Consider the following 26,928-nt stretch of genomic DNA (forward strand, 5'->3'; position numbering starts at 1 on the left):
ACAATTTCTTACATTATTTTTAAATTGAGTGACATTTCATATTGTTATGTATTTTAGGTTTCAATTTTTTTTTCATTTCTCAACATTTATTGAATTCTTTAAATTCGTCAGAACTTTTGGTGTAACTCGACATGAGCTTCTTTCAGTTCTATTTCCTTAAAAATTTTTTTCTCCTTTATTTTCACTTTTTTTTTTTCATTTTTCTCAAACAACTTGCTTGATCATTGCTGCCTATTGGAAACGATATTTTCTAAAATGCTATTTAGCGGAAAACTTTATGATACTAAAAATTATTTTTGTATGGAAAACTAATTATTATTTTACAACCGAACAACTTTATTCATCCAAAAATAAAAAAACAAAACACCTAAGACAACATACCCCATTGACCTTTGACCATAGTTGATTGTGAATAAATCTTTCAAATTATCAATTCATTTTTTAATCAATGTAATTTTAACAACATTAATAATTTAACATAAATATCTTTATTACCATTGTTGTTATTATATTATTGTTATTGTTGTTGTTATATATTATTTAATTTTGATGTTATTTTATATAAATATATTTTTTTAAAGATAACCCCATGAAAAGCACGACCACCATTCTCGTTTAAATCAAATCAAAGTTATAGTAATCGATTTTAACCTTTCAATATCATGATTTCCTACAGTTTTTAAGTTACAATTTATTAATAAGATTAGTAGTTGCATCAACAGATCGATCAACTAAACATTTAGACTAAACAAAAGCCAAAATCCAAGAATGTGTAAATACAGCCTAAATCAACTAGAAGATATCGATAATTTTGAGAAAAAAACAAGGCAATGTTGCCAGCAATGCAAAATCCCGGGGCCACAAAGGACCTATATTGGATGTTCAAGGGAAATAAAAAAAATTAAGAATATCTAGTAGAGTCATCCTGCCATTAGTGCGAAATCCTTAGAACAGGAAAAGCAATGACATCCCGGATGCTGGCGGAATCCGTCAAAAGCATCACCAGCCTGTCAATTCCAAGTCCCTACAAACAAGAATGTTCAATCAGGATTTGCTTAGAAACGCACAGCGAAAGCAATGGATGTATGTTATGGAAAATGCAGGTTATGTGCAACAATATAATTTCAAGACAATCGGAGCTTCAAAATTATCGGAACAGGATCAGTTTTAGAAGCAGCAATAGCAAGCACCAGGCTCAGTCATAACCCAGCATCTTTGTGATTAGATGGAATGACAAATTCAACAAGAATGATATGTTAATATCTGCAAACAAGATAAGTATACCATTCCTGAAGCTGGAGGCATTCCATATTCCAGAGCAGTAAGAAAATCATCGTCGAGAGTTACTTCATACATAGATTCTTCATTTTTATTATTTTTTTCTGTGCCATCTGTGACTGAAACAGCTTCTGCTCTCTTCTTGTTATGTTGCCTTACTTGCTCTTCCAGGCGGGCTCTCTGCCACCATTGGAAACGAATGACAATTAAAACCAACGGAAAGTCACTGTTCACAAGAACATTGTCAATGATCTCGCAAATCATTCCGAAAGAGACTTTGTAAGACTCTTCAACCATGCTTTATATCTTGAAAGCCGTTAAACACGTTATAAAGTTTTGTCAGAGTAATAAACAAATAAGCATCTCATGAAGGAGACATGCACACGCTGGCTGTAAATGAACCAGTGAGGCATCAATCACATCAACTATTCCAACCCATTCATTGCCTGTTTATATTACTTGTCCAAAGCTATTCACACAGAAATAACAATCTTGTCAAGAAAATTGATAAGCACAAACATAATTTTATTTCATAAACAAAAGTATTTCAAAGTTCAGCCATTTTGAGGGGTTGTTAGAAGTCTTCTCCATTCCACAGAAAGAAAAGATGGAAAAGAAATTTTGATGTAAAGCACATGGAGAGGAAACAAACTAAACAGAGAGAAGGGGTGGGGGGGGGGGGGGGGGGTTAACTGTTAGGCAATGTCAACAAAGCACGACAATGTTTAAAAAGATGGTCAAATTGACAAAACATGGAAACTCATAAAATATGCTATTTCTGAAATCAAGGGAAAAGCAATCAGTTCCTTAACTCATTTTAGTACCATTCCCAACAAGGATAAAAGGCATTCCATATACGGCCATTGAGAAGGTAAGCAGATAAAGAAAAACTGAAAGCATATATTTCAACTTATTCACACACTTCCATAATGGACACTACACATAGAAAAAGAAATCATTGAAACTTAACCTACAACAACTAAGAACCCACTACGATGACTTATGCTGATGGTAAAAATATCCAAATGCTCATCATTTGCATAATAGGTAGTCATAAAAGTCACCAATTTTAGCGTATAAAAAAAAAGGTAAACGGGTCAAAAAGGCCCTCAAACAAAAATTCAATAACCATTTAAGCTCATGATATTTTATTGCAATCAATCAAGGCCTGAATCTTCTATTTTAAATCAGTTGAACCCTTAAACATCTATTTTCACCTAGTTGAACTCTCAAACAACTCAATTAAACAATTAAACAATTTTCCTCTAACAAGGGCTCAATTAAACAATTAAACAATCAAATAGGCCCTTGATTGGACAAAAACAATTAAACAATTTTCTTCTAACAAGGGCTCAATCGGTGAAGATACATGTTTGAGGGTTTAATTGATTGCCAAAAAACAATAGGGGCTTGGATGATTATTGAATTTTAGTTTAAGGGCTTTTTTGACCCTTTTGCCTAAAAAAGGTGTATCATTATTACCTGGTCCAAAGGATCAGTCAACTCAGAGAATGCATTGGCCAGCTCGCGACCGCAAATGAAGAGTTCAAATCTCTCAGTCAAACCTGCATGCCTGTTTTCCAGACTACTAAGAGGAAATAATTCTGAAAGTGAAGGTAAGTATTTGCTTAAATCCACGTATGTAACATTGCATATGTATGCCACCACTTCTCTGTTAAACTTCCATACCTCCGGTGTGGTTTGGCAAGAGGAGATATTTCCATGGGATAGTCCAAAACAAATGTAGGTTGCAAAAGCTTTGGCTCAACAAAAATTTCAAAAACCTGGAGAAGGTAAATATACCAAAGGCTTATTGCAACTATCAATGGCCTGGTACTAGAAAAAACTGAAAGTAAAATAAATCCAAATAGAGAAACTGTCTACACTCAGCTTATGGTCTTGTGAATTCTACACCCCCCGCCCTCACTAACGGATTTCTTAGCAATAAATTTCCATGTATTGCTCACTTAGAGATGGAAAAGGGGTGAAGAACTTTGAGAATACTTTATTGTTATCTATTGTTTTTCAAGCTTAGGGTCAAACAGGAATTGCATTTCCTTGTATGAAATTTATTCAGTTCTCAATCCATAACTATACTTGCATTCCTATTGTGCAAATAACTTTTATTACATTATTTTGTAATTAAATCTATAGGAACTAACATTCATGGAAAATTAATGAAGACTGACCTCATTAAGGAGGTGACCAAGTGAAGGGCAGGATTCAATGGAAAACTTGTCCTTAATATCGAGCCCAACTCCAAGTGCCTTCAAAATAACATCTTTAGCAACTTTAAGATCATTTCCCAATTCAGTGAAATCAATCCCAGTGACCTCTTCAACAAGATTGTGCATGGTTTCCCTCCTCCATGGCCGCTCCAAATGTATCTCAACCCCCTGCATGGAAGGCATACATTAGATGTTTCAATATTTGTCCCAAACAGATAAAACCAAAATGTAAATAACTGAGAAACTAGAAATCTAGAACCTCTGGGAATAAAATTAAGTATTGTTATTAGCCAAGAAATGCATTCATTACCTGGTAATCAATGGTGAGCTTTCCATGGACTGCAAGAGCACATCGCGTAACAATTTCCTCGGCAATGTTCATCATAGTTTGATAGTCTGAATATGCTTCATACATCTAAATCAAGCAAAAATGATGAAGATCAGGGCTTCACAAAACAATTTTAATAGGTGAAAGCATATGAAGCACATTTCCACTAACCAAGCAAGGAATCAGCATTTGATATTTTTATAAATACCTCAATGGTCGTAAATTCTGGGTTATGACGAGTTGAAATACCTTCATTTCTGAATATCCGACCAATCTCATATACTTTTTCAAATCCTCCAACCTGTCATTAGAAGATATAAATGTTGTTGGGTATAAAATTAAGAGACAAGCAAATATCAGAATCAGACGCTAAGGATGGAAAGATAAGAGGAAAGGGGAAAAAACAAAGAACAAAAAACCAAGAAAATTGTTGGCTGGCCCTTTTGCATGCACACTTTCCTTCTCCCAAGAAATCAATCACATTTACATGCACATGGATCCCACCTACTTGCTCACATCATAATTGACAGTTGCCTTGTTGACGCCAGAACATGCTTGGAAATAAACTCACTCAAAATTGGTTATTTCACTCATGCTTCATAGGAGGATAGAAAAGTTTATGCAAAGAGAATGGATATTGTTTTCCCTTACTTGTCTGTGCAAAAGAAGGGGAAGAGATAAATTGTTCTCTTATCTGTCGCTGTGTTTTTCATTGTCATTCCAATTTGGGAAACATAAAAGATGCCAATGAAGATAGAAAATCTGCCCATTCGATGTTTTTAATAACCTACCTTCCTCTATGCTGATATGACTGCAGAACATACTGGATATATTGTGTTCGTTTAATATTCTCTCCTTGCTAAACAAAAGGGAAAGAAACAAAAAGCGACCACAAAAAGATTTGGTATTTTTCCAAGCAAAAGGACTACTTGACATACAATGGTTAAGATTAGTGGCAAAAAAATATGGTTAAGAGTGCACTCCATGAAAGAAATTCAGGTATGATATCCAACAAAACCTAGAAGTTGTATGTTAGATATACATTATTCAATTTCCTTTCCACGATACACAAATTGAAAAGAGAAGTATGGATTAGAAAAACCACCCTAAATTTAGGTCAAAAAGTACTCTCCCTTTGGCATTTCCAAACATCATCAAATCACAAACCCCCCCTATCCCCAAGAATATTATAATGAACACTACGCTATGTTGTCAAAACAAGATCAAGTCACAAGCAATTTTAAATTCCAAAAAATACCAATATTATAATATAGAGCGTTGAAAATTTTTGTAGTGTTAATAAAAGTAAAATTTTTTCTGAAAATGTTCCATGGTAGAAAATTTTGAAAATTTTGCCTTGGTTGAAAATATTTTTCACAGGTGATCTAGACAACAGAATATTTTCCCTAGTGTCATGTAAACAACAGAAAATATTATATTTCAAGGAACATGCCACCCACAAAAAAGACTTCTTCCAGGAAGCCATTTTGGGAAAACCAGATGAAGCATTTCCTCTGTTATTGTCGTTGTTTATTGTGGTGGCTACGCAACTGTAAACTTTGGACATCTTAAAGCTTGAAACACATAATTAAACACAATCAGAGAGAAGAAAATAATCTGAACCATGAAACTCTCACCAAACTAACCACTGATTCGTTTGATAAAGTATTGAGCTTATTATGGAAAAAGAAAGCAGGTATTTAGAGAATCCACTTATTTTGTTCCAACTCTTCACTTTTTTCCTCAAGTATCCATGTCAAATACATATTGAACATGTGGAAATCTAATCTTCATTATTACTTGATTAGTTGACTTTATCTATTTTATTTAAGGCTCATATTTTTAAAATAAGGAGTGATTTGAGTAATTACACCAATCCATTAGATATTTTCCTATTATGTGTAGAGAGTAAATTACTCCTTTGATTAGCTATTTTAATGCATGAAAATCTTGAGTTTTAAGGCTGAGAATATTCATTCTTTAGATTATATATTTTCATGCAATTCTAGTATTGTAATAAGAAAAATATAGAAAAATAAATTAGTTTTATTTTAGAGATTTCTTCATAGTATCATAACACGATCTGAACTATGAAAATTTGCACTCGGTGTCCAGCATGGCCAGCAAAAAAGAGAGCCCGACATCGGAGATTACCTCTAACACCGGAGCTAGTGTTTCCCAATCATTGCAGGACATTACCACTCCTATTCGAACAAGTTTTTTAGCACAAAAAGGTAATTTTCTATGTGCCTTAAGTGTAAAACTAGAGAAATCAAATTCATGGATTGTGGATTACAGAGCTTCAAACCATATGACTAGGGATGCATCTATATTTAGTAAATACAACCCATGTCATGAAAACTTCATAGTTCGAATTGCTGATAGGTCATTTTCAAAAGTAACTGATACAGGTTCTGTTATTATTTCCAAAAAGATAACAGTTGATTCTATTCTGTTTGGTCCCAAATCGAAGTTGCAATCTACTATCTATAAGCAAACTTACAAGAGACCTTAAGTGTGTTAATAAATTTCTGCCAAAGATGTGTGAATTTCACAATTTGGACTCGAGGAAGATAATTGGCAATGCTAAGATGTGTGCAAGACTCTATATCCTAAGAGCTAATGATTCTGAAAGACAAAATCAAAAGATCTCTTGTGTGGCTTCATCCTCCAATAATAATAAAGATAGTAATATCATGTTGTGGCACTATCAGTTAGGTCATCCAAATTTCTTGTACCTCAAAAGGTTGTTTCCCTCATTATTCAATCAAAATCCTAACAACTTTAAATGTTAAGTCTGCCAACTATCCAACCATACTCATACCACATATGCTAATCAACCTTACAAATCATCCCATCCTTTTTCAATGATACACAGTGACATTTGAGGTCCCTTCAGAGTAAATAATATTATTGGCTCTAGATGGTTTGTCATATTTATTGATGATCACATTAGGGTTACTTGGGTATTCCTCATGAAGGAAAAATCAGAAGTGGGCCAGCTATTCCAAAACTTCAACAATATGATCCAAACTCAATTCAAAACCAAAATCCAAGTGTTGAGAACCGACAATTCAATTCTTAGATCCTATCTAATGATGGTATAATTCATCAAAGCTCATGTATTGACACTCCTCCGCAGAATGGCATTGCTGAAAGAAAAAATCGACATTTGTTGAAAGTTGCAAGATCCTTCATGATTGCTGCCCATGTACCTAAGCATTTTTTGAAGGGAGATTGTTCTTACTGCTACATATCTTGTAAACAGAATGCCTTCTCGAGTCCTAAAATTTCAAAGCACTTGCCAATCCCTTCTCAGTTACTATCCTTACCTTCGAATCATCTTGTCTATTCCCATTAAAGTGTTTGGATGCACTGCACTTGTTATTATCAACCAACAAAACCAAAGCACATTCGATCCGAAATCCATCAAATGCATATTTCTCGGATGCTCCCCAAATAAAAAAGGATACAAGTGTTACTCACCAGTAGCAAAGAAAGTCTACCATTCCATGAGTGTTACCTTTTTTGAAAATCAACCTTACTTTCCCAAAATTGCATTCAGGGGGAGAATCCAATCACACAGGAATATCAGGTTTGGGAATATCCTATTATCGAACCACCAAACACTTCTCAAACTCCCTTTCACTTCCAAGACATCCAACCAGATCCTCCAACTTCCTTTCAAGTCCAAAACATCCAATTAGATCTTCCAAACCCGAAGTCCACACAAGGGAAAACAAACAAAGAATTGATTGTCTATTCAAGAAGACATAAAACTTATTAGAAAGATCTAGGAGAATGTACACTTTCAAAGTAAAACCAAGAATTTGAACCGATTCCAGAGATACTTAAAACCAACATAGGTAACACTTTTATTGAATTTGATTTAATTGAATCTTTTGATGATCTTGATCAACCGATTGCTCTAAGGAAAGGTGTGAGATCATGTACTCAACACCCAATCTGTAATGTGGTTTCTTATGAAGGTTTATCACCCAGTTATTGGGCTTTTGTTACCACACTAAACAATATGCACATTCCCAATAATATTCATGAAGCATTCATGCAACCAAAATGGAAGATGACTATTTTGGAAGAAATCAAGGCCCTAGAAAAGAACAAAACATGGAAGATTTCAGAACTACCCAAAGGGAAAAATCCAGTTGGGTGTAAATGGATTTTTACTGTCAAGCACAATGTAGATGGAAGTATTAATAGATTCAAAGATCGTTTTGTTGCAAAAGGATTTACTCAATCTTATGGTGTTGACTATGAGGAGACATTTGCTCCAGTTACTAAACTTAACTCAATCCGAGTGTTATTATCATTGAGACAAATCTAGATTGACCACTCCACCAACTAGATGTCAAAAATGCATTTCTTAGTGGTGACCTAGAAGAAGTTTACATGGAAATCCCTCCAGGATTCAAAAACCAAGACAATTCTGGCAAAGTATGTAAGCTTCAAAAGTCTTTATATGGTCTTAAACAATCCCCATGTGCATGGTTTGATAGACTAACAAAAGTGGTAAAAAAGTATGGTTTTTCACAATGCCAAACTGATCATGCCATGTTTGTCAAACATTTTCTTGAAGGAAAAAAATAGCCATTCTTATTGTCTATGCGGATGACATTATTCTTACTAGAGACTGTGGAAGAAATTAGCAACCTAAAGAACCTCCTAGACAAAGAATTTGAAATCAAAGATTTAGGACATCTCAAATATTTTCTTGGCATAGAGGTAGCTCACTCAAGGAATGGCATCTCTGTTTCACAACGTAAGTATGTTCTAGACTTATTAAAGGAAACAGGAATGTTTGGATACAAGCCCGCTAACACCCCTATGGACACAATGAATAAGGTAGGAATGGAAGACGGAAATGCATCAACAAATAAGGGCAGATATCAAAGACTTGTTGGGAAAGTCATCTACCTCTCTCATACAAGACTAGATATCAATTTTTCAATTAGCATGGTAAGCAGATTCATGAACAACCCAATCGAGGCACACTTAAAGGTTGTGTATCGAATCTTATAGTACCTAAAGAAGAGTCCTGGCAAAGGGTTATTTTTTAAGAAGACATCACGCCGAAATATTGAAATTTACACTGATGCTGATTGGGCTAGATCTGTTATTGACCAAAGATCAACTATTGGTTATTGTACCTATGTGTGGGGAAATTTGGTTACTTGGTGAAGTAAGAAGCAATCTATGGTGGCTAGAAATAGCTCAAAAGCCGAGTTTAGAGCTATGTCTCAAGGCACATGTGAGGAAATTTGGCTAAAAAAATTGTTAAGGGAGTTAAAGGTCTTTGCAGAAGAATCCATGAGGATATTCTGCGACAATAAAGCCGCCATAAGTATAGCAAAGAATCATGTTCATCATGATAGGACTAAACATGTGGAGATTGATCGTCATTTCATCAAAGAGAAGATGGAGGAAGGAATTGTTAGATTAGTTTAAATTCCCACATGCCTCCAAAACTGCAAACATACTCACTGAGGCTCTCTCTCGAAACAACTTTGAGAATCTGAAGTCCAAGCTGGGCATGATTGACATTTACCACCCAACCTGAGGGGGAGTATGGAAATCTAATTTTCATTATTACTTGATTAGTTGACTTTGTCTATTTTTGTTAAGTTTCTTATTTTAGAATAAAGAGTGATTTAGGTAATTACACCAAATTCATTAGATATTTTCCTATTATGTGTAGAGAGTAAATTATTCCTTTGATTAGCTATTTTCATGCATGAAAATTTTGGGTTTTAAGACTGCGAATGTTCAGTCTTTAGCCTATATATTTTCATGCAATTCTAGTATCGTAATAAGAAAAATATAGAAAAATAAAATAATTTCATTCTAGCAATTTCTTCAAAAAATGTTAAAGCAGACATGAGTATGAAGTATTGACCCTCTAAATAAAAGGAAAATGTGAGAAAAAAATTGAAACACGTGTCCTACACATCCACACTTGACACTCAATGCTACAACCCCATCAACTTAGTATCAACAAATACATCCGACATAAAATACAAAGCTACAAGTCATAAACTAAATAGCATAATCACAAGAAAATATAATGAAATAGTTTCTCATATACAAATGGTGTAGGTCAAAACTTAAATGGTGTCTATGAAGTTTCAATTAAAAATGCTTAAATAGAAACATAACCCGAATGAGTAAACGAGTTTTGATTTCTTTTCTTTTTTATTTTTATCAAAGAAAAAAGAAATAAAAGGTTCTATATTTTATTTAAATATTTGTTTAACTAGAAAAGGATTATGATAAGTTCTTCGTGTTCATCAACAATTGTTTAAATTTTCTATAGTTATTTTAATTCATTTTTAACTAATCATTCATCTATTCATGCAGTTCTATCTATATAGCAGGTTTTATTTTCATTTTTAGTTTTTATTTAACTGTTTTAGTTAGGAACCTCACGAACTTAAGGAACTCCACCTCAATCTTGCCTTGAGGTTTAAATTCCTAAAGTTATAAATCCACTATTTTTTATTAATGAATCAAGGGCAAAAACCACAAAATTTTGCATGGAAAATGGTAATTAAAATGCATAGGATCTCACCAGCATTCTTTTCAAGTGAAGTTCAGTTGCAATTCTTAGATAAAGATCCCTTCCAAGGGAGTTATGATATGTCAAAAATGGTCTTGCTTCGGCCCCACCAGCTGCTCCCTAGTTGATCAAATTAATTAAAAGTCAAATACCCCTAAAACATATTACTTCTACACCACTAAATAAAAAGGGCAAGTAAAACTAAATAAATCAATAAAATAAATAATTCAATAAGTACTATTACATAAGATTTGTGATACACACTTTTATGTACTGAAAAAAATGGTAGCATATAATTTTCAAACACTAGCAACAACTCCAGTGTCAGCTTTTTCAAGTGCCTTTACAAAATATTTCTAGTATGAAAATGATGCAAAATGATTCCACGCACTTAAATTATATAGTAAGAGAATATCTTTAAAGCCTCTAAGGAGATTTCAACTCCTCCATAACCTTGAACTTCAGTGTAACTTTCAAGATTAATCAGTTAAATTCCTTTCAATGTCCACCTATTGTACATGCAGCACTACAGTTCCATAATACAGTTAGTCAGTAAATAATAAAAGTAAAAAATTGCTTAAGTGAAAAATTTTTTTAAAAAAATGTAAAAGGAAGGGTCAAGAAACTATGGGCATATTTGGTTTTAGGAAATATTTACTTTTTATTTTCATTTTCTACAACCTTGAGCTTCCATTTCTTATTTTCAGTTTCTAAAACCAGTTTTCACTTGCTCTTGTTTACCTTTTCAAATTTTGTCAGTTAATGAAAATTAAATCCAAAACTAACCTAGAATTAAAATGCAAATAAAGTAAATTTAAGAGGATGACTACAGAAAACTAAAGCATGATTTAAAAGTGACAGCAAGAATCCTATATGCCAGCAAGGAGGCAAGGATCTACTGATATGGCCACATAATAATAGTTGTTACATTAAAGTAAAGTCTGGTTATCAAGTGTTAAAATATGGTCAAATGGTTGTCAATAGTTCATTATCTTTCTCTCATATATAGATAAAGCAGTTTGGAAGACAATACAGATTCTGAAAGTTCCTGATAAGTTTAAGAATTTTCTGTGGACATTATGCAGTGACGTTGTGCCTGTTGATCCAAATTTTTTAAGAAAAGGTAGTGAGAGATCATATTTTCCCATTATGTTTAAGAGAAGAGGAATCAGTTGAGCATATGATTTTGTTGTGTGAATTGACAAGAGGAGTTTGGTTTGTAGCATGTCATGGCCTACGGATTAACAAGGAGTCCATAAGCACTTTTTAGAATTGGATTCCTGAGATTTTCGAAGGTATGGAGGGTACAGAACAGACGCTTATGGCTACCCGCTCGTTTATTTAGAAGATTAGATGTGAAATAATTAAATATACGGAGGTAGATGGATGCTAAGCCATATTTAGAATGAAGATAGCTGCTAAAGAACTCATTCATGCTAGAGAATGTTTGATAAATGAAGATAAGGAAGATGATGGACAACAGGAAAAAATCTCAGAACATTGGGCTCTACCTGAGAATAGGTAGATAAAAAGTAAATGTGATGGTGCTTTTGATCCTAGGACTAGTGCGGCTGGAACTGGGGCTTTGGCCAGGAATGCCGAAGGTGAGGTGGTGGCAGATTCGAAAAATCATTTACATGCTGAAAGTGCTCTAATAACTGATAACATTGGCAGTAAAAGATGGCGTTAAATTGGCAATAGAAAAAAAATTCAAAAAATTATAATGTAAACAGATTCACAAGAGGTTCATTGTCAGATAGTATGTAACAAAAGAAGAATTGGAAAATAAGGCCAATTATACTAAATATTCATAAATTGCTGAATCTTATTCCTAAGAAGAAAGTGGAGCTTGTGTATAGGAACGTCAACATGGCAGCCGACAGGGTAGTTTCCTAATCCAAGAAAGGGATGTACCAAACTGGCTGGGGCATGCAACTTCCATCCTCCTTGGTATGGATTCTTGACGAGGACAGTCTACCACCACCTCCAGAATAAAGGCTATTTAGCTAGGATGAGAGTTTTGAGACACTTCTGTATGCTATGTATTTCTCTACTACTGTTGTGGATATGTTTGTTTGTATTCATGGATGTTGTTGTTAACAAAATAGATATATTCTTTCTTGGTAAAAAAAAAAATCATTATAAAGGTGCATAATACTATTAAACAAAAAGTAAAGAAAAAGTAGTTCATGTAGAAAACTTAAAGAACAATTGTCCTTATTTCTTATCCAATCTACAATGAAGGAGTACATCTAAATATATAGGAATAGTGAAGTTCCTTATTAGAAAACAACTTACATGAAACAGAAAACAAAAAATAATAAAAGGATGGAAAATTATTCTATTCTAAAATAGAAATAAATCCCTAAAAACTTGACAATCAGAATAGTTGACTAAATTATAAGAGTAAATGAGAAATATTCCCAAAATAAATTAGGATATCAAGCTACACTAGTGTAGAAGAATCGGATCTGCACCAATGGAGGAGAATCAGATTTCTACACTCCCTCTCAAGCTGGGTTATGAATGTTAATCATACTCAGCTGGGATTTCAAATCGTCAAAAATGCTTCTAGGAAGAGCTTTAGTTAAAATATCTGCAATTCGTGAACTTGTAGGGATATAGGCCAGTTTGACTGACCCATTTTCTATCTTTTCCTTCATGAAATGTCGGTCCAACTCTATGTGCTTGGCCCTATCATGATAAATAGGATTTTGGCAATACTTATAATAGCCTTATTGTCACAAAGCAGTGTCATAGATGCAACAGTTTGAACTTTTATTTCTCCAAGTAACCTTATCAACCAAATTCCTTCACAAATACTCTGGGACATTGCTCTAAACTCAGCCTCAGCATTGCTTTTAGCTACAGTAGCTTGCTTTTTACTTCTTCAAGTGACCAAATTTTCCCAAAGATAAGTGCAATATCGAGTAGTGGAGGACCTTCTATCTATTACTGATCGAGCCCAGTCAGCATCTGTGTGCACCTCAACTGGCCTGCCCATTGACTTTTTAAAATATAGACTTCACCAGGAATCGTTTTTAAGTACTGTAGGATGCGATAAATAGCCTTAAAATGCTCCTTGGTTGGATTATTCATGTATCTACTCACCATCCCTACTGCAAACCCGATATCAGGTTGTGTGCGTGGGAGAAGTTAATAAGCCTCCCAACTAGTCTTTGGTGTAGCCTCTTGTCAATGAGAGAGCTTCCATTTTCACTTCCAAATTTACAAGTTGAGTCCATGGGTGTATTGGTAGGTTTGCATCCAATCATGCTAGTTTCTTTGAGTAAATCAAGCACATACTTACGCTGAGACACTGTTATTCCATTCTTAAAACAAGTCATTTCCATCCCAAGGAAATATTTAAGGAACCCCAAGTCCTTTGTTTGAAACTCCTTTGCAAGGAGTTTCTTCAAATCATCTACTCCATCCTTGTGGTCACCGGTGATTATGATATCATCCACATAAACAATAACTCTTTTTCCTTCATTAGTGAACTTAACAAACATAGTATGGTTAGATTGACATTGAAGGAATCCATACCTCTTCGTTGCCTTGGTCAACCGTTCAAACTAAGCCCGAGGAGACTGTTTAAGTCTATACAAAGATTTTCGAAATTTGCACACTTTGCCCATGTTGGTTTGCTTTTTGAAACTAAGAGGAATTTCCATATAGACATCCTCCTCCAAGTCACCATTTAAGAATGCATTCTTGATATCAAGTTGGTGAAAAGGCCAATCCAAGTTAGCTGCTAGTGACAATAGAACTCTAATTGAATTGAGTTTGGCTACCAGAGCAAATGTCTCCTCCTCATAGTCTATCCCATAGGATTGAGTGAACCCTTTTGCAACAAGTCTAGCTTTGAACCAATTTATACTTCCATCTACATTGTGCTTTATTGTAAAGATCCACTTACATCCAACTAGGTTTTTCCCTTTGGGCAAATCTGAAATTTCCCATGTCCCATTTTTCTCTAGTGCCTTGATTTCTTCAAGAACTACTGCCTTCCAATCTGGTTCATTAAGGGCTTCCCGAATATTTTTTGGAATTTGCACATTGTCAAAGTTAGTAGTAAAGGCTCGAAAGTTTGGATTTAAGCTGTCATATGAGATGTACTTATAGATAGGGTACTGGCTGCTTGATCTCACACCTTTTCTTAATGCAATAGGAATGTCAAAGTTACCAACTGACTCACAAGTTTCAATTTCAGATTCAATAGGGACATTACATATGTTGGTTTCAGATTCTTGGAAACTCATATCAAGTTGATTTTTAGTGCTAGGCTATGTACAGTTATCCATTTCTTCCTATGGTTTTTGCTTCCTTGAGTAGACTATCAGTTCTTTTGTTTTTTCTTGCATAACCTTAGGGCTTGTAGAGTCAACAGTTGCCTGAACAGGTTGGGTTTCGGAATATGCATGGTTGATAGGTTGGGTAGGTTGAGAATCTAGTCTTGAAAGGGCTAGTTGAGATTCTAGTTTTGAAGGAGCTGGTTAGGAATATGATTTTGAAGGGGTTGGTTGGGAAATTGGCAAATCAACAACTAAGAATTGATATTCCTAAGTAGTATTCTCCCCCTAAATATCATTCTTGCTGTAGTATGGGAGATTCTCAAAGAAGGTGACATTCAAACAGCTATAGAATTTTTTTGTGATGGGTGAGTAACACCTATAGCTTTTTTGGTTTGGGGAATAACAAAGGAATGTGCATTTTAAGGCTTTCGAATCAAGCTTGCTATGGTTTTGTTGGCTAATATGAACAAAGGCAATGCAGCCAAAGAGTTTGATGGGAATGGAAGAGATAAACCGAGTTTGTGGGTAGGAAGCAAGGAGAGTTTGACAAGGTGTTTTAAAGCCAAGAACTCAAGAAGGCATTCAATTAACCAAATAGGTTGCAGTGAGGACAGCTTCTCCCTAAAAATATTTAGGCACAATGGAAATCAAGAGAGATCTGGTCACTTCTATCAAATATCTGTTTTAGCATTCGACAACCCCATTTTGTTGTGGAACGTCAATGCAAGAGCTTTGATGGATAATGCCATCATTGGTGAGGTAAGGCCCGAGAACAGAGTTGAAGTATTCTCTTCCATTGTCAGTTTTTAGGACTTGGATTTTGGCTTGGAATTGGGTTTGTACAATGCTATTGAAGTTTTGAAAGATTTGGCTAACCTCAGATTTTTCTTTCATAAGGAATACCCAAGTGAGTCGAGTATGATAATTGATGAATGTAACAAACCACCTAGAACCTGTGATATTGTTAACTCGTGACGGTCCCCAAATGTTACTGTGAACCATTGCGAAAGGCTGAGATTATTTATAGGAAAGGCTAAGGTAGGTATTTCGCGTGGCTTGAAAAGTTGACAAATTTCATATTGAAAATCTTTTGAGATGTTATTGAATAATAAGGGAAATAACCTTTTTAGGTATGAAATATTTGGATATCCTAATCTATAATACCATAACATGATAAGGTCATCCTTACTAGTACTAAAGGCTAAGGCTGTACAAGAGTTTTGTGGTCTCTCAAATGCCTCATCTTGAAAAAAGTAGAACCCTGCATACATCCCAACACTGCCAATAATCCTCCCCAAGCCCAATTCCTGAAATTCACATAGGTTGGGAAAAAATTTAGTGACACAACATCTGTCCTTCGTAAGCTTACTGATGGAAAGTAAGTTACAGCTTAAATTAGGGACATGGAGGACAAAATCGAGTGTTATGTCATTTGAAACTACAATAGAACCTGTTCCTACCACCTTTAAGAGAGAGCCATCAAAAATTTTTACAAGAGAACTATCATAACAAAGTTTATATGTGTTGAATAAGGATGCATCTCCAGTTATGTGATCTAATGCTCCTGAATCAACAATCCAAGATTGTGTATTTCCCCGTTGAACACTTAAGGCGTTTAGGAAATTATCTTTTTATGCTAGTAAACTAGTTCCAAAGGTTGCAGACTTGTTTTGAAGGGTTTGTTAGAGTATCACCTCTTTGTGACTTTCCTTATGCCTAGCCCTGCAGAAGAAGAGTTCTCATTCATGTTGGCCATAACGGAAACTTGTGTGGTTACAATTTAATGGTTCAAGCCGACTTGCTCTGATACCATGTAGAAAACTTAAAGAACAATTGTCCTTATTTCTTCTTATTCAATCTACACTGAAGGAATACATCTAAATAAATAGGACTAGTGAAGTTCCTTATTAGGAAACTTACATGAAACAGAAAACAAAAAATAATAAAAGGAAGGAAAATTACTCTATTATAGAATAGAAACAAATCCCTAAAAACTTGACAATCAGAATAGTTGACTAAATCGAAAGAGTATATGAGAAATATTCCCAAAATAAATTAAGAAATCAAGCTGCACTAAAGTAGGAGAATCGGATGTGCACTAATTTAGGAGAATCAGATTTCTACAGTTCATAAGGGTAAAAGTTTTTTATTTCATTTGTTTGGCTTAAATGAATTTTTTCTCAATTCACCTCAAACTGAAAAATAATCGATCACTTTCTATTCACAATAACGATCACTATTCATAAACAATAGCGTTGATAGTGAATCATCTTTGTCAAACAAAAAAATTGTTACCTTATTTAAACTTTAAGTTCTAGAAATAGAGGTAATGTATATAAAAAAAAGGGGCTGTAAGGGCATAAAAGAAATGCAGAAAAACAAATATATATATATATATATATGCAATGCACATTTTCTTGATCATTGTGCCTTCTCTAGTTTATTCCAAGCTTAATCTTTCAATCAATTAATCAATCAAATAAGAATAAGTGTTTCAAAAAAAGGAATTGATTTTACTAACCATGTGCTTCTTGATTTGTGTTCTGTGTGAATACTTGGCAATTTTTTTAGACCATAGATTGAAGACGCTTGTGTTTATTTACCGTTTTTAGTGTTTTCTCCATGTTTTACTTGAAGAACTGAAAACAAATTTATTCTTCTTTTCAAAATTCAGCCTACTTTCTTCTCATTTCTAGAGAACATTTTATATATTAACAACCAAACAACTTTTGACCGTCATTTTCTGTTTTTTATGAAAATGAAAAGGCAAATGATTTTGTTTTCAAAAAGCAAACAAACCATACATATTTGTTTTTTGGAGACATCCGCAAATTAGACTTTATTGCTCTAAACGTATCAAGGTCCCTAAGAGCCAATGTGAAACAAAGTAAATATACCCATTTCCTAAGTAGGGTTTTTGACATTAAAGACCACTCCATTAACATCCCAATAGATAGAAAAGCTATTTGAATTCCCATCGGCTCCTAGAAGAATGAACAATCTTTTTGCTTAATGAACAAGAAAAGGTTTCAAAGAAGTTAGATGAAAAGGCAACATCAGGATAGCCTTATATTTTTTTATGCTCCATGCAGTTAAAGGAAAAAGAAAGCATCAATAAAACATGTATCACTATCTGAAAAGCCAACACCCAGAAAAACTTTGAATTTATTCACTAACCTGCAGAACTGGAGTTTCAACTTCGACAAAACCTTGAGATTCCACCGTCTTTCGTATCTCCCTCACAATCTACTTGAAAAAAGGTTAATAACAATACAATTTTAGGCATTAAAGCTCAAATCATATAGGCACCAGAAAAACAAGACATACACATGAATATACGTAGATATTAAAGCAATCTGTAAGTTTATAGCCATTTTAAACAAGTTCAGACTGTTCAAAACAGACAACCAGATGGTTCATATATTTTATCAAATCAATAACCAATGATGAAAAAACTTTACAAATGTAGAACTTCAGCTAGTTAAGCTTTTCTCCCAGTGATAATTTATAGTTCACTAAAGAAACAAGCATGCTAAAAAATACAGACAATACTTTAGGCAATCAACAATATCAGAAAGCAATGCTAGAGTAGAAAAATGAGAAAAAAAATTTGTTAGAGCAGGCTTGAAATAAATCCAAATGATAACTTACCCACAGTTCATTTGTTGGAAAGATTCAAGTAATGTTGGTGGATATTCAAGAAGCAAGGGGTCTCAGTATAAATCCCTTTTTTTTTAATTTGCTACCCACATTTATTGCTTAATAAATCAGGCTATTAACAGAATATTACAATCTATGAAACCTTTTTAGATATTTTGCTCTTAAAGTGGTGATCTCAACGCTAGAATCCTGATGTGTGACATAACCAATATTTTTTCTGTAAAATTCCATTAAAAAGAGCCAAACTTCTAAGCCACAATCCAAAGCTTTACATCCTCGCCATCACACAAATTCAACTTTATTGATAACATAATGATGATGCTATCTATCTTTTAATTTACTAATAAAATGTGTCATAGATTGATAGTATTTTAAACTCATCAGCATTAAATAGAAAATATTTGTACTTTTGATTATATAATAACATTATTTAAGTAATCAACACAAAATAACATTTTATCCTTAGTTTTTAGATATTTTAATATACTGCACTTACTGAATTAAGAAATCCTATGCAAAATCTATCAATTAATGTATTCTAATTTCGCTTCAAAGTTTTAACTCTCATTAATATCTAGAGGTGACAAACAGGTGTTTTTGGCAAGGTTCAAGCATTTCAAGTGTGCCACATGTCAGATTTGAATCATTTCAGCTTCAGGTCGTTTCAGATTCCAAGCATCATGAATTCCTGATCTTTTTTGGTCCGGGCCCTTTCAGATTTGGCTCAAGTTTGAATTTGAACTAGTCAAGTCATTTTTAAAATTTTATGAAAGATGTAACCAATTTAGCATGATTATTCAAGTTCAGTTCAAGTTTGTGTCGTCTTTTTTGGGTTAGGATTATTCAAGTTACGGCCATTTCAAATTTGGGTTTTCTCAGATTTGGACTTTTACTTTTTTGAGAAATCAGGTTTGAGTGAGTTTTTGGGATCATTTTGCCATCTCTATTGATATCCATAAATTTTCAAAATCAATATAAATATCCCATCAACATATCCACATTTTAACATATCTAATATACTAGACCTAATAACTTTAAACATAACACAAAAATGATATGAAAGAAAACACAAAAGAGACGCAACTTAAAATTTTAACAAAAATCATATATGGTTTGGCAAAAACCAAAAAATATGTTTTGTGTTAGCCGTGTCAACACAACTTTGACACAACAATTTTTCGTGTTTTACATCTGTTTGACATGACACAAACATGATATAGATACACGAATTGCCAAGTCTACAACATACCTATCAATATTATTATTGAAACCCTTGCAATAAGAATGCATAAATCCTCTAAAGATAACCAATGGCTCTATGATTTGCTACATGACCAAAACAAAGTTTTGCCTGGTTTATGGAAAGCAAGAAAGGTAGATATTTGCAAGAAAAGGAAAAATTTGCAACATAATAATTCCTTTTGTCAAAGGTTATAAACCAATATCATAATGGACATAAAAAATGTGAACCAATTAATGATGTAGTTTTAGAGAGATGAATTACACTATATCCCCAAAGAACAAGTAGCTTTTCTCTTGGTTCAATGAGCAACCAAAGGATGTTTAGAGTGTAAAAAAGCAAGTCACTCTAGTGACAAAATAACCAAATTATTAAGGGGAATTTGGTTCGGAGAAAATAGGATTACTAATCAGAATGTTACTTTCCATAATCAAATTAACTAGTTTGGTTCAACAACATTCCTAAGCGTTGGAAATGTGAGATTACCAAAAATGCCAAATTACGAGAAAGTTGGAGTGAATCAAAAACCTATCTCTTCCTAATGTTTTGTTACATTTTGGCTGAAATGTAATTTTTTTCCTATTTTGCCCTCAAGAAATGTAATTGTTGGTCCAATTTACCCTTCCTATGTCCAAAAATAACAAGCCAAAATTCCAAATTCTTATTTTCTTTTCTTATTTCTTTTTCTCCCCTCACCAACAATGACAGTAGCAGCCAACTTGTTACACAAACAATGCAAGTGTATGGGTTGACAAGTAATATAGTGATAGAGTAAGAGTTTTAGTCCCATACGGATTTCAATGGTGATCTTTGCTAACTACTAAAATTTAGCACCCTAATAAATCCAAATCTGTCAAAATTTTAATTAAGGCCCCATTTGATAACATATTGCAAATTTTCAATGCATTGAAAATGAAATTTTTCAACAATTTAATTTTATTCAATGCACTTGATAATGAATTTTAAAATCTGCTTAATAGAAAATTTTCAACCAAAAAGTGTTAATAAGATAAGTAGATAAAAACCTACTTATCACTTTATGCAGAAAAAGTTCAGTAAATTTTTCTTTTAAATTTTTTTAAATTATTATCCCTAAAAAAATTACTTCCCTAAAAAATTACTTCATTGACAGCAATGAAAATAAAAATAAAAATGTAAAATGATAAATTTTCAAATTTTAATATTTTATAGTTATAAAACAATATATTTATATTCAGCATTTAATTTTAAGTAAAATACCCAACAATTTTCATAATTCAAATTCAGTACTTATCGAATTTAGTATTAAAAATTCAATACTTAATTTTTCTGCACAACATTTTTCAGTTTATCAAACAGAACCTAATGCAAGCAAGAAAATTAAATCCAAAACTAACCTAGAATTAAAATGCAAATAAAGTAAATTTAAGAGGATGATTACAGAAAACTAAAGCATGATTTAAAATTAGAAACTACACTAATATCATGGACTTAAAAATGACATTTAAGAGCATTACTTGAAAACAAAGGAACAAGGAATCTTAAGAACATATATGTAAATGGCATGGCAATTTAAAGAACACAAGAAAATTAATAACCAATGAAATTAAATGACACAATTTAAATAGCGTGAAATTAAAAGTGCATAAACTTAAATAGCATGAAAGGCAAAGAGCATGAAAATTAAACAACTTGAAACTTACAGTGCAAAAAATTTACAAAGCAACATCAACATGAAATTAAATGCACTGAAAATACAAAATCCAAGATTCAAGTGGAGGAAGCCATTTAACATGACGTCTCAACCTTAAAACTTCCTTCAACCATCCTTATCTTTCATGAAATTACACCAAAAAATAGAAAATACATTTAAAAAGCAAGAAAGTTAAAATGCAGGAATTTTAAAGAGCAAACACAACTTGAAATTAATTGCATTAAAAATGTAAAATCAAAGATTCAAGTGAGAAGAAGCCACCTAAGGTGATGTCTCAACCTTGAGGCTTCTCCTTACCATCCTCATCTTCACAAAAATCACATCTGAAACAGAAATTAAAGTGCCAAAACTGAAACAATGAGCTGCTGCCTTAACTCTAGAGTAGAAAAGAAAAGAAAAATGCTCGCTAAAAGCCCCTAAAATAAGCTTGACACAATAAAACAAGGAAAAAAATTGGAAGACAAAGAGATGTGAAAAACAAACTTATGAAATTTGTTCACTCTTTTGAGATTCTAGGTTAATTTCATGTTTCATAAATTTAATCGGATTTCATGCAATGAAATGAGAAAATACATTACACAAATACACGAGAATCCAATTAGAAGGATGCTTACTCATGAATGATTCTCATTGCTTAGTCAATGTTTGTGATTTTCTTTAGTTTATGATCATTAGGCAATTTTTGAGGAAACTAAGATAAAGTTAACATTGAAAGTACATTTTGACTCTAGCATGTTTTATTTTGCTCAAGTACAAGCAACAGTTTAAGTTTAAAGGTGTGATAACTCTATTTTTATAGAGCTATAGTACTTAATTGACTAATTTTGCTTAAGTACTAGTGATTAAATTTAATTTTTCACCTAATTTTGCTTAGTCTTAGATGTAGGTAAAATTTAAAAAAAACAAAAAGATAGAAGGTGATTACAAAACTTACAAGGGGCAACAAAGTGGCTAAAATTAGAGTTCAAAAATGCCACATAGGCTTGCCAAATAAGCAAGAAAGCAAGGAAAAAAAACAACAAACAAACATACAAAAATGTCCAACATGGCGTGAGCTGAAATTTGTGACTATGTAGTCCCTTTTGATTCCACAATTTTCCACAAGCTTCCAAATGCCTAACACATGCCTTCCACACCTCAAACCACTCCAAGTGAAAATTAGATAGATCTAAGTAAGAGTTAAATATTGAACTTTTTGTTCGATTTAGAGAAACTTTTTTCCTAGGTTTTTATGTCTTATAGAGTCTCTTTTTTCCATATCTCATAAGCTGTGATGTCTTAAAGTTTATGCCTTGGCTAACATTGCTTGAGATGAATACAGGAATAATGGGTAGAAATTCATGAATTGTTTCTTTCTTCTTTTTCCTTTTACTATGTTGCAAATCTATGGTTTTTGTTATATGTTCAGCAATTGCTTAAGTTATGAGATGATTTTCTCAATCCAAGGGATTTGTTTTGAATTTTGATCAAAACTAAGTTTTAGTGTGATAGGCAAATGGGTCTAGTGTAGGCCAATAATACATTTTTTAACTTCTTTTTGGATTTCTTGTTGCATGGTGTTGGTAATGGATCCTAAACCATTTGTTAAATACATTTTGAGGCCTTTGAGCTATGAAGCATGAACATAGACATGTAATATGGATACAACACAACACGGACACGATGATGCGGGAATTTCTAAAGATGAGGAGATGGGTAAGGCGAGGAAACAACAATAAAAAATATTTTTTATATTTTTTATGTAAAAATATTCAATGCAAATGTAAATATTAATACTTTCATTAATATATAATCAAATTCTTCACAAAGATCTTTTGTCATTACACAAAAATACTTTTTCACATATAAAATATATTTAATTATATGATAAAAGAATTCACTTTTAAATATATAAGATATATAATTATTCCCCCTTCAAAAACAAAGATATATAATTATTTTAAAAATGCTAAGAGTCATGTTTGGCTTAATAACTTAATATGTTTGTCCTATTAGCAGTTTTATTAGATCAGAAAATCTGATAAAAACATGCCCTTGCCAAAATTAAGACAAATTCCCAAAATCAAGACATGAGGCGCCACTTCTTTTTCTTTCTTTCCTTTTTTCTCCCTTTTTTCCTCCTTCTTCTTCCTTCCTTTTTCTTCTCCTTTTCTTTCTCCCACCCCTTACTCAATTTCCAATTGTTGGCCATCGTCCACCAGTGTTGGAATTCCTCCAAAAAAAATTAGAAAACTCCTCTCAACCTTCTCCTTGTTCCTATTCAATTAGATTATCCAAAAACCAACTAGAAAAGCATAGATCTACAAAAATATATTCAGCCTCCATCATTTTTATCATTTTTTGGTGCCTATCCATGTTGGGACATGTCAAGACCGTGCCCAACATGATTTTTTTTTTTTTTGGCCATGTCCTAACATGTCCCATGTGTATTCCGTCGTGGATGCTGATACGACACCGGTACGAAGGGGTTGCTGCCATGTCCATGCTTCCTAGCTTTTGAGTTTTGACTTGTATTGTTTATCCCTTTCATTCCTAATTACTTGTTTTTTATTGCTTTCATTATCTAGCATTTTTGTAGCATTTAATGATTCTGTTTTGATTGCTTTCATTATATAGCAATATGTTACCATACTAAAATATTTGTTTTAAACAGTTATAGCTCATTTACCAATAAAAAAGATGCAAATGATTATAGTGATTATTTTGCAAATGAGGCAAATGGAGAGTATGCTTCAATTTTGTTGTTTGTGGCTGTGGCATTAGTTGCTAGAAAACTTTAAAATATAGATAGAATACCTTATACAAAGAAACTTAGGTCTAGTTTAGTATTGTTATTGCAGTTTGGAAAAGCTCGGTTGAAAAAAAGTGTATTTAAAAGTGTTGTTAGAAATATGTGGTTTAAAAATTTTAAGTGTTTACCATTGCTGTGAAAAAGTGTTATTGGTGTATTGAAATGTCCAAAAAATATGTATAAAATAATAAAAGTTTAAAGTTATAAGGATAAAATATAATTTTACCTTCCAACAATGCTTTTCAACTGCAAACACACCGCTAAAGAGATTTAGCATTTGGTTTGCAAAACCAAACTTTTTTACCGCAAAGCTAAAAATTTTCACCCTATTTAGCATTGAGGTTGCGGTGAAAATGAGCTTTTTAACCAACAGCACTTTTAAACCTCAATGCTAAACGAGGCCTTAAAATAGAAGTAGAATATCTTATGCTGGGAAACTTAGAAATAGAGGTAGAATTTATAGCGCTTAATGCAAACCGATCCCTTAGAGCATAAAAGCCCTCAGGCATCACTTTGTTGAAAAAAAAAAGATCAATCCATTTTAAATAGGGATCAATCCCCTTCACAAAGGATTAATCCTTTGAACATAACATCCTTTTTTCGTTTTAAAGGGTGGTTTAGTTAAAAATATCATTAGGTAATCTTACATTCGCGTCAACCAAACACATGAATCTTACATTCTGACCAGACAAACCAAACGCGAAAATGTGAGATTACCGAAAATGTGCTAGGTGATCTTGTGAGAGGAATCAAATTACCAAAGGTAATCTTACTTCCCCTAAACCACACCCTTAAAGAGTTATAAGAACAATCTAATAGTCAGCAAAATAAAAGGTCATTTCAATATCATTCCAGATAGTGGAAATAAATCACCTTTGCTCGTTTCCGAAATATATCAGCTACTTCAGGATTTGCAATCATATCAACATACCTAAAAATGGGAGGAGGGGGATATGGTCAAAGGGGTGAAACACTAGCAATATCAAAAGAAACACCAAGAATAAAACACATAAAGGGCATCAAACAATTTGCAATATGTTATCGGACAAGTAGTAATTATGCACTAAAAAACTTCTTTGATCCGATATCTTAATGAGTAAAAGATGAAGTATGTTACTAATGCCATGATAAAAAATTGTCAAATGAGAATATGTTAAATAAAGACAAGCACGAATTAAGAATGTCTCTTATCTTTTTTTGAAGGGGAAAATGAAGAAAAAAGCTCACATATCCAGCAAAAATAATTTGAGGAGATCAGAAAGATTATAAATTACTACCTGGACAATGGGATTGATTGGAAATATGTGGTTTGACAGAGTGCAATTTAAGATGATTCACAAGGAATATCAAAAAGAAAAAATAGAAGTTGGAAATAACAAATCACCTTTGACGGTAACGCTTATCAATGTCAGTTAAACCATGAAACTTGTCAGGCAGCGGAAGTAGAGATTTTGTAAGAACTGCAAAGGAATCCACCTTAACGGATAGCTCCCCTGAACAGTAAAGCAAATAAACAATGTAATGAAATTAAGTTTAAGGGGAGCCAGAAGCAGAGTGAATTTTGTGCAATAAAGAAGTTTACCTTTCTCAGTCCGCTTGATAGAGCCAGAAGCACCCAATATATCACCAATATCAACTAGTGTCTTTAAATGCTCAAACTGATCATTCAAAAGCCTTTCCTTCTCACAGTATAGCTACAGTACAACCATTTTAGAAATATAATCGAAATGTTAATGACATTATTATGGGAGATTAAAACAGATTATGAATTAGAAACCAAAAAAGAACCTGAATAGTGCCCGTTTGATCTCTTAAAGTGAGAAAAGCAAGTTTTCCAAAGGCTCTGCGAGCCACAATTCTGCCGGCAATGGAGACATGATGACTCTCACTATCCAACTCTTCCCCATTGTTTAGATTCTCATATATTTCCTGCAGCTCCCTAGCGCTATGACTTCTATCCCACTTATAAGCATACGGCTCCAACCCTTTGCTCCGCAATTGTTCCACCTTTTTCAGGCGGATGGCACGGACGGCTTCACGGTCTGAAGTGGAAGTGGATGTCGAAGACCGTAGGTTGCGAGAGGGCAGTCTGGTGTTGGAGGTGGTGGCAGCGCCGCCATCTGAGCAGCGCAGGATTAGACAAGAGGAAGAGCCCAATCCAAATAGTTGTCTAAAACTTGAAGGCCTAGAAATTGATGAGGAAAGCCTCCACACCTTCAAGCCCTCCATCTTCAATTTGTTTTTTCTAATTACTAGCACCAATATGACTCCTCCTTATATGCTTTCTGCCTCTCTTTTCTTATTATTATTTTACATCAGTGATGATTACCGATTAATTTTTACCGTGTGAAATTTCAAATAAATAGTATAACTAGTTATGCACAACCAACGTTAAGGCAGAAATAAATAAAATCCGGGGAATTACAACTTGATGCTCTTTAAAAGAAATATTAATTATGTGCTAGCAGTTGTAATTTATGAAAAGAAAAGGATAAATGGTAAAATTGATAAAAGAAAATTTAAGAATACTTTTAGGATGCGCTTGAATAAAAAATTTTAAGAAAAAAAAAATCTCATTTGTAAAAAGAACTTTAAAATTCTAAAATGAAAGTATTTTATTTCACAAAATAATTATCAAAAATTTTAAATTTAAATGAAAATTTTTGGAATATTTAAATAATCTTTTTCAAATTTCACCTGGGAAGGTGAATTTATGAAATCCTTCGGTTTTATAAAAAGAAGTCAACATTTACTATTTTATTTTCACAACTTTTGTTTCCTTCAATTTCAACTAAAAAACTCATTATAAGTTTTTTTAATTTTTTATATTATTAGTAATAT

General features: G+C 33.1%; 1 protein-coding gene across 2 annotated transcripts; it reads right to left on the reverse strand.

The window, feature by feature from the left end:
- Window positions 1-723: 723 nt before the first annotated feature.
- Window positions 724-26,358, reverse strand: OVA5 (Lysyl-tRNA synthetase, class II). 2 transcript variants are annotated; one of them, XR_016342860.1, is made up of 13 exons: window positions 25,876-26,345; window positions 25,670-25,781; window positions 25,472-25,580; window positions 24,961-25,018; window positions 17,881-17,949; window positions 10,421-10,528; window positions 4,043-4,135; window positions 3,817-3,921; window positions 3,468-3,674; window positions 2,968-3,062; window positions 2,761-2,851; window positions 1,285-1,504; window positions 724-1,024 (listed from the first exon to the last, which is right to left on the reverse strand). XR_016342860.1 is itself a non-coding variant. In XM_022876823.2 (13 exons), exons 1-13 carry the CDS (start codon window positions 26,314-26,316, stop codon window positions 932-934), a joined length of 1,755 nt encoding a protein of 584 aa, XP_022732558.1. In that variant the 5' UTR covers window positions 26,317-26,358; the 3' UTR covers window positions 724-931. The 2 variants fall into 2 exon arrangements, 1 of the variants encoding a protein (XP_022732558.1); XM_022876823.2 differs by having other exon boundaries at window positions 1,285-1,458; window positions 25,876-26,358.
- Window positions 26,359-26,928: the final 570 nt, after the last annotated feature.

Source organism: Durio zibethinus, chromosome 6 (assembly GCF_047325235.1).
Source record: "Durio zibethinus cultivar Kanyao isolate XHJ-2024 chromosome 6, ASM4732523v1, whole genome shotgun sequence".
Classification (NCBI taxonomy): domain Eukaryota; kingdom Viridiplantae; phylum Streptophyta; class Magnoliopsida; order Malvales; family Malvaceae; genus Durio; species Durio zibethinus.

Bases quoted from the DNA above. Each gene is read 5' to 3' on its own strand.
- OVA5 (XM_022876823.2), bottom strand. From the start codon at position 26,316: ATGGAGGGCTTGAAGGTGTGGAGGCTTTCCTCATCAATTTCTAGGCCT. The intron at 17,950-24,960 runs GTGATTTATTTC...TTTTTCAAGTAG, and splicing joins TATTTCGGAAACGAGCAAAG to ATTGTGAGGGAGATACGAAA. The intron at 4,136-10,420 runs GTGAGATCCTAT...TTCTAATGACAG, and splicing joins TTCACTTGAAAAGAATGCTG to GTTGGAGGATTTGAAAAAGT.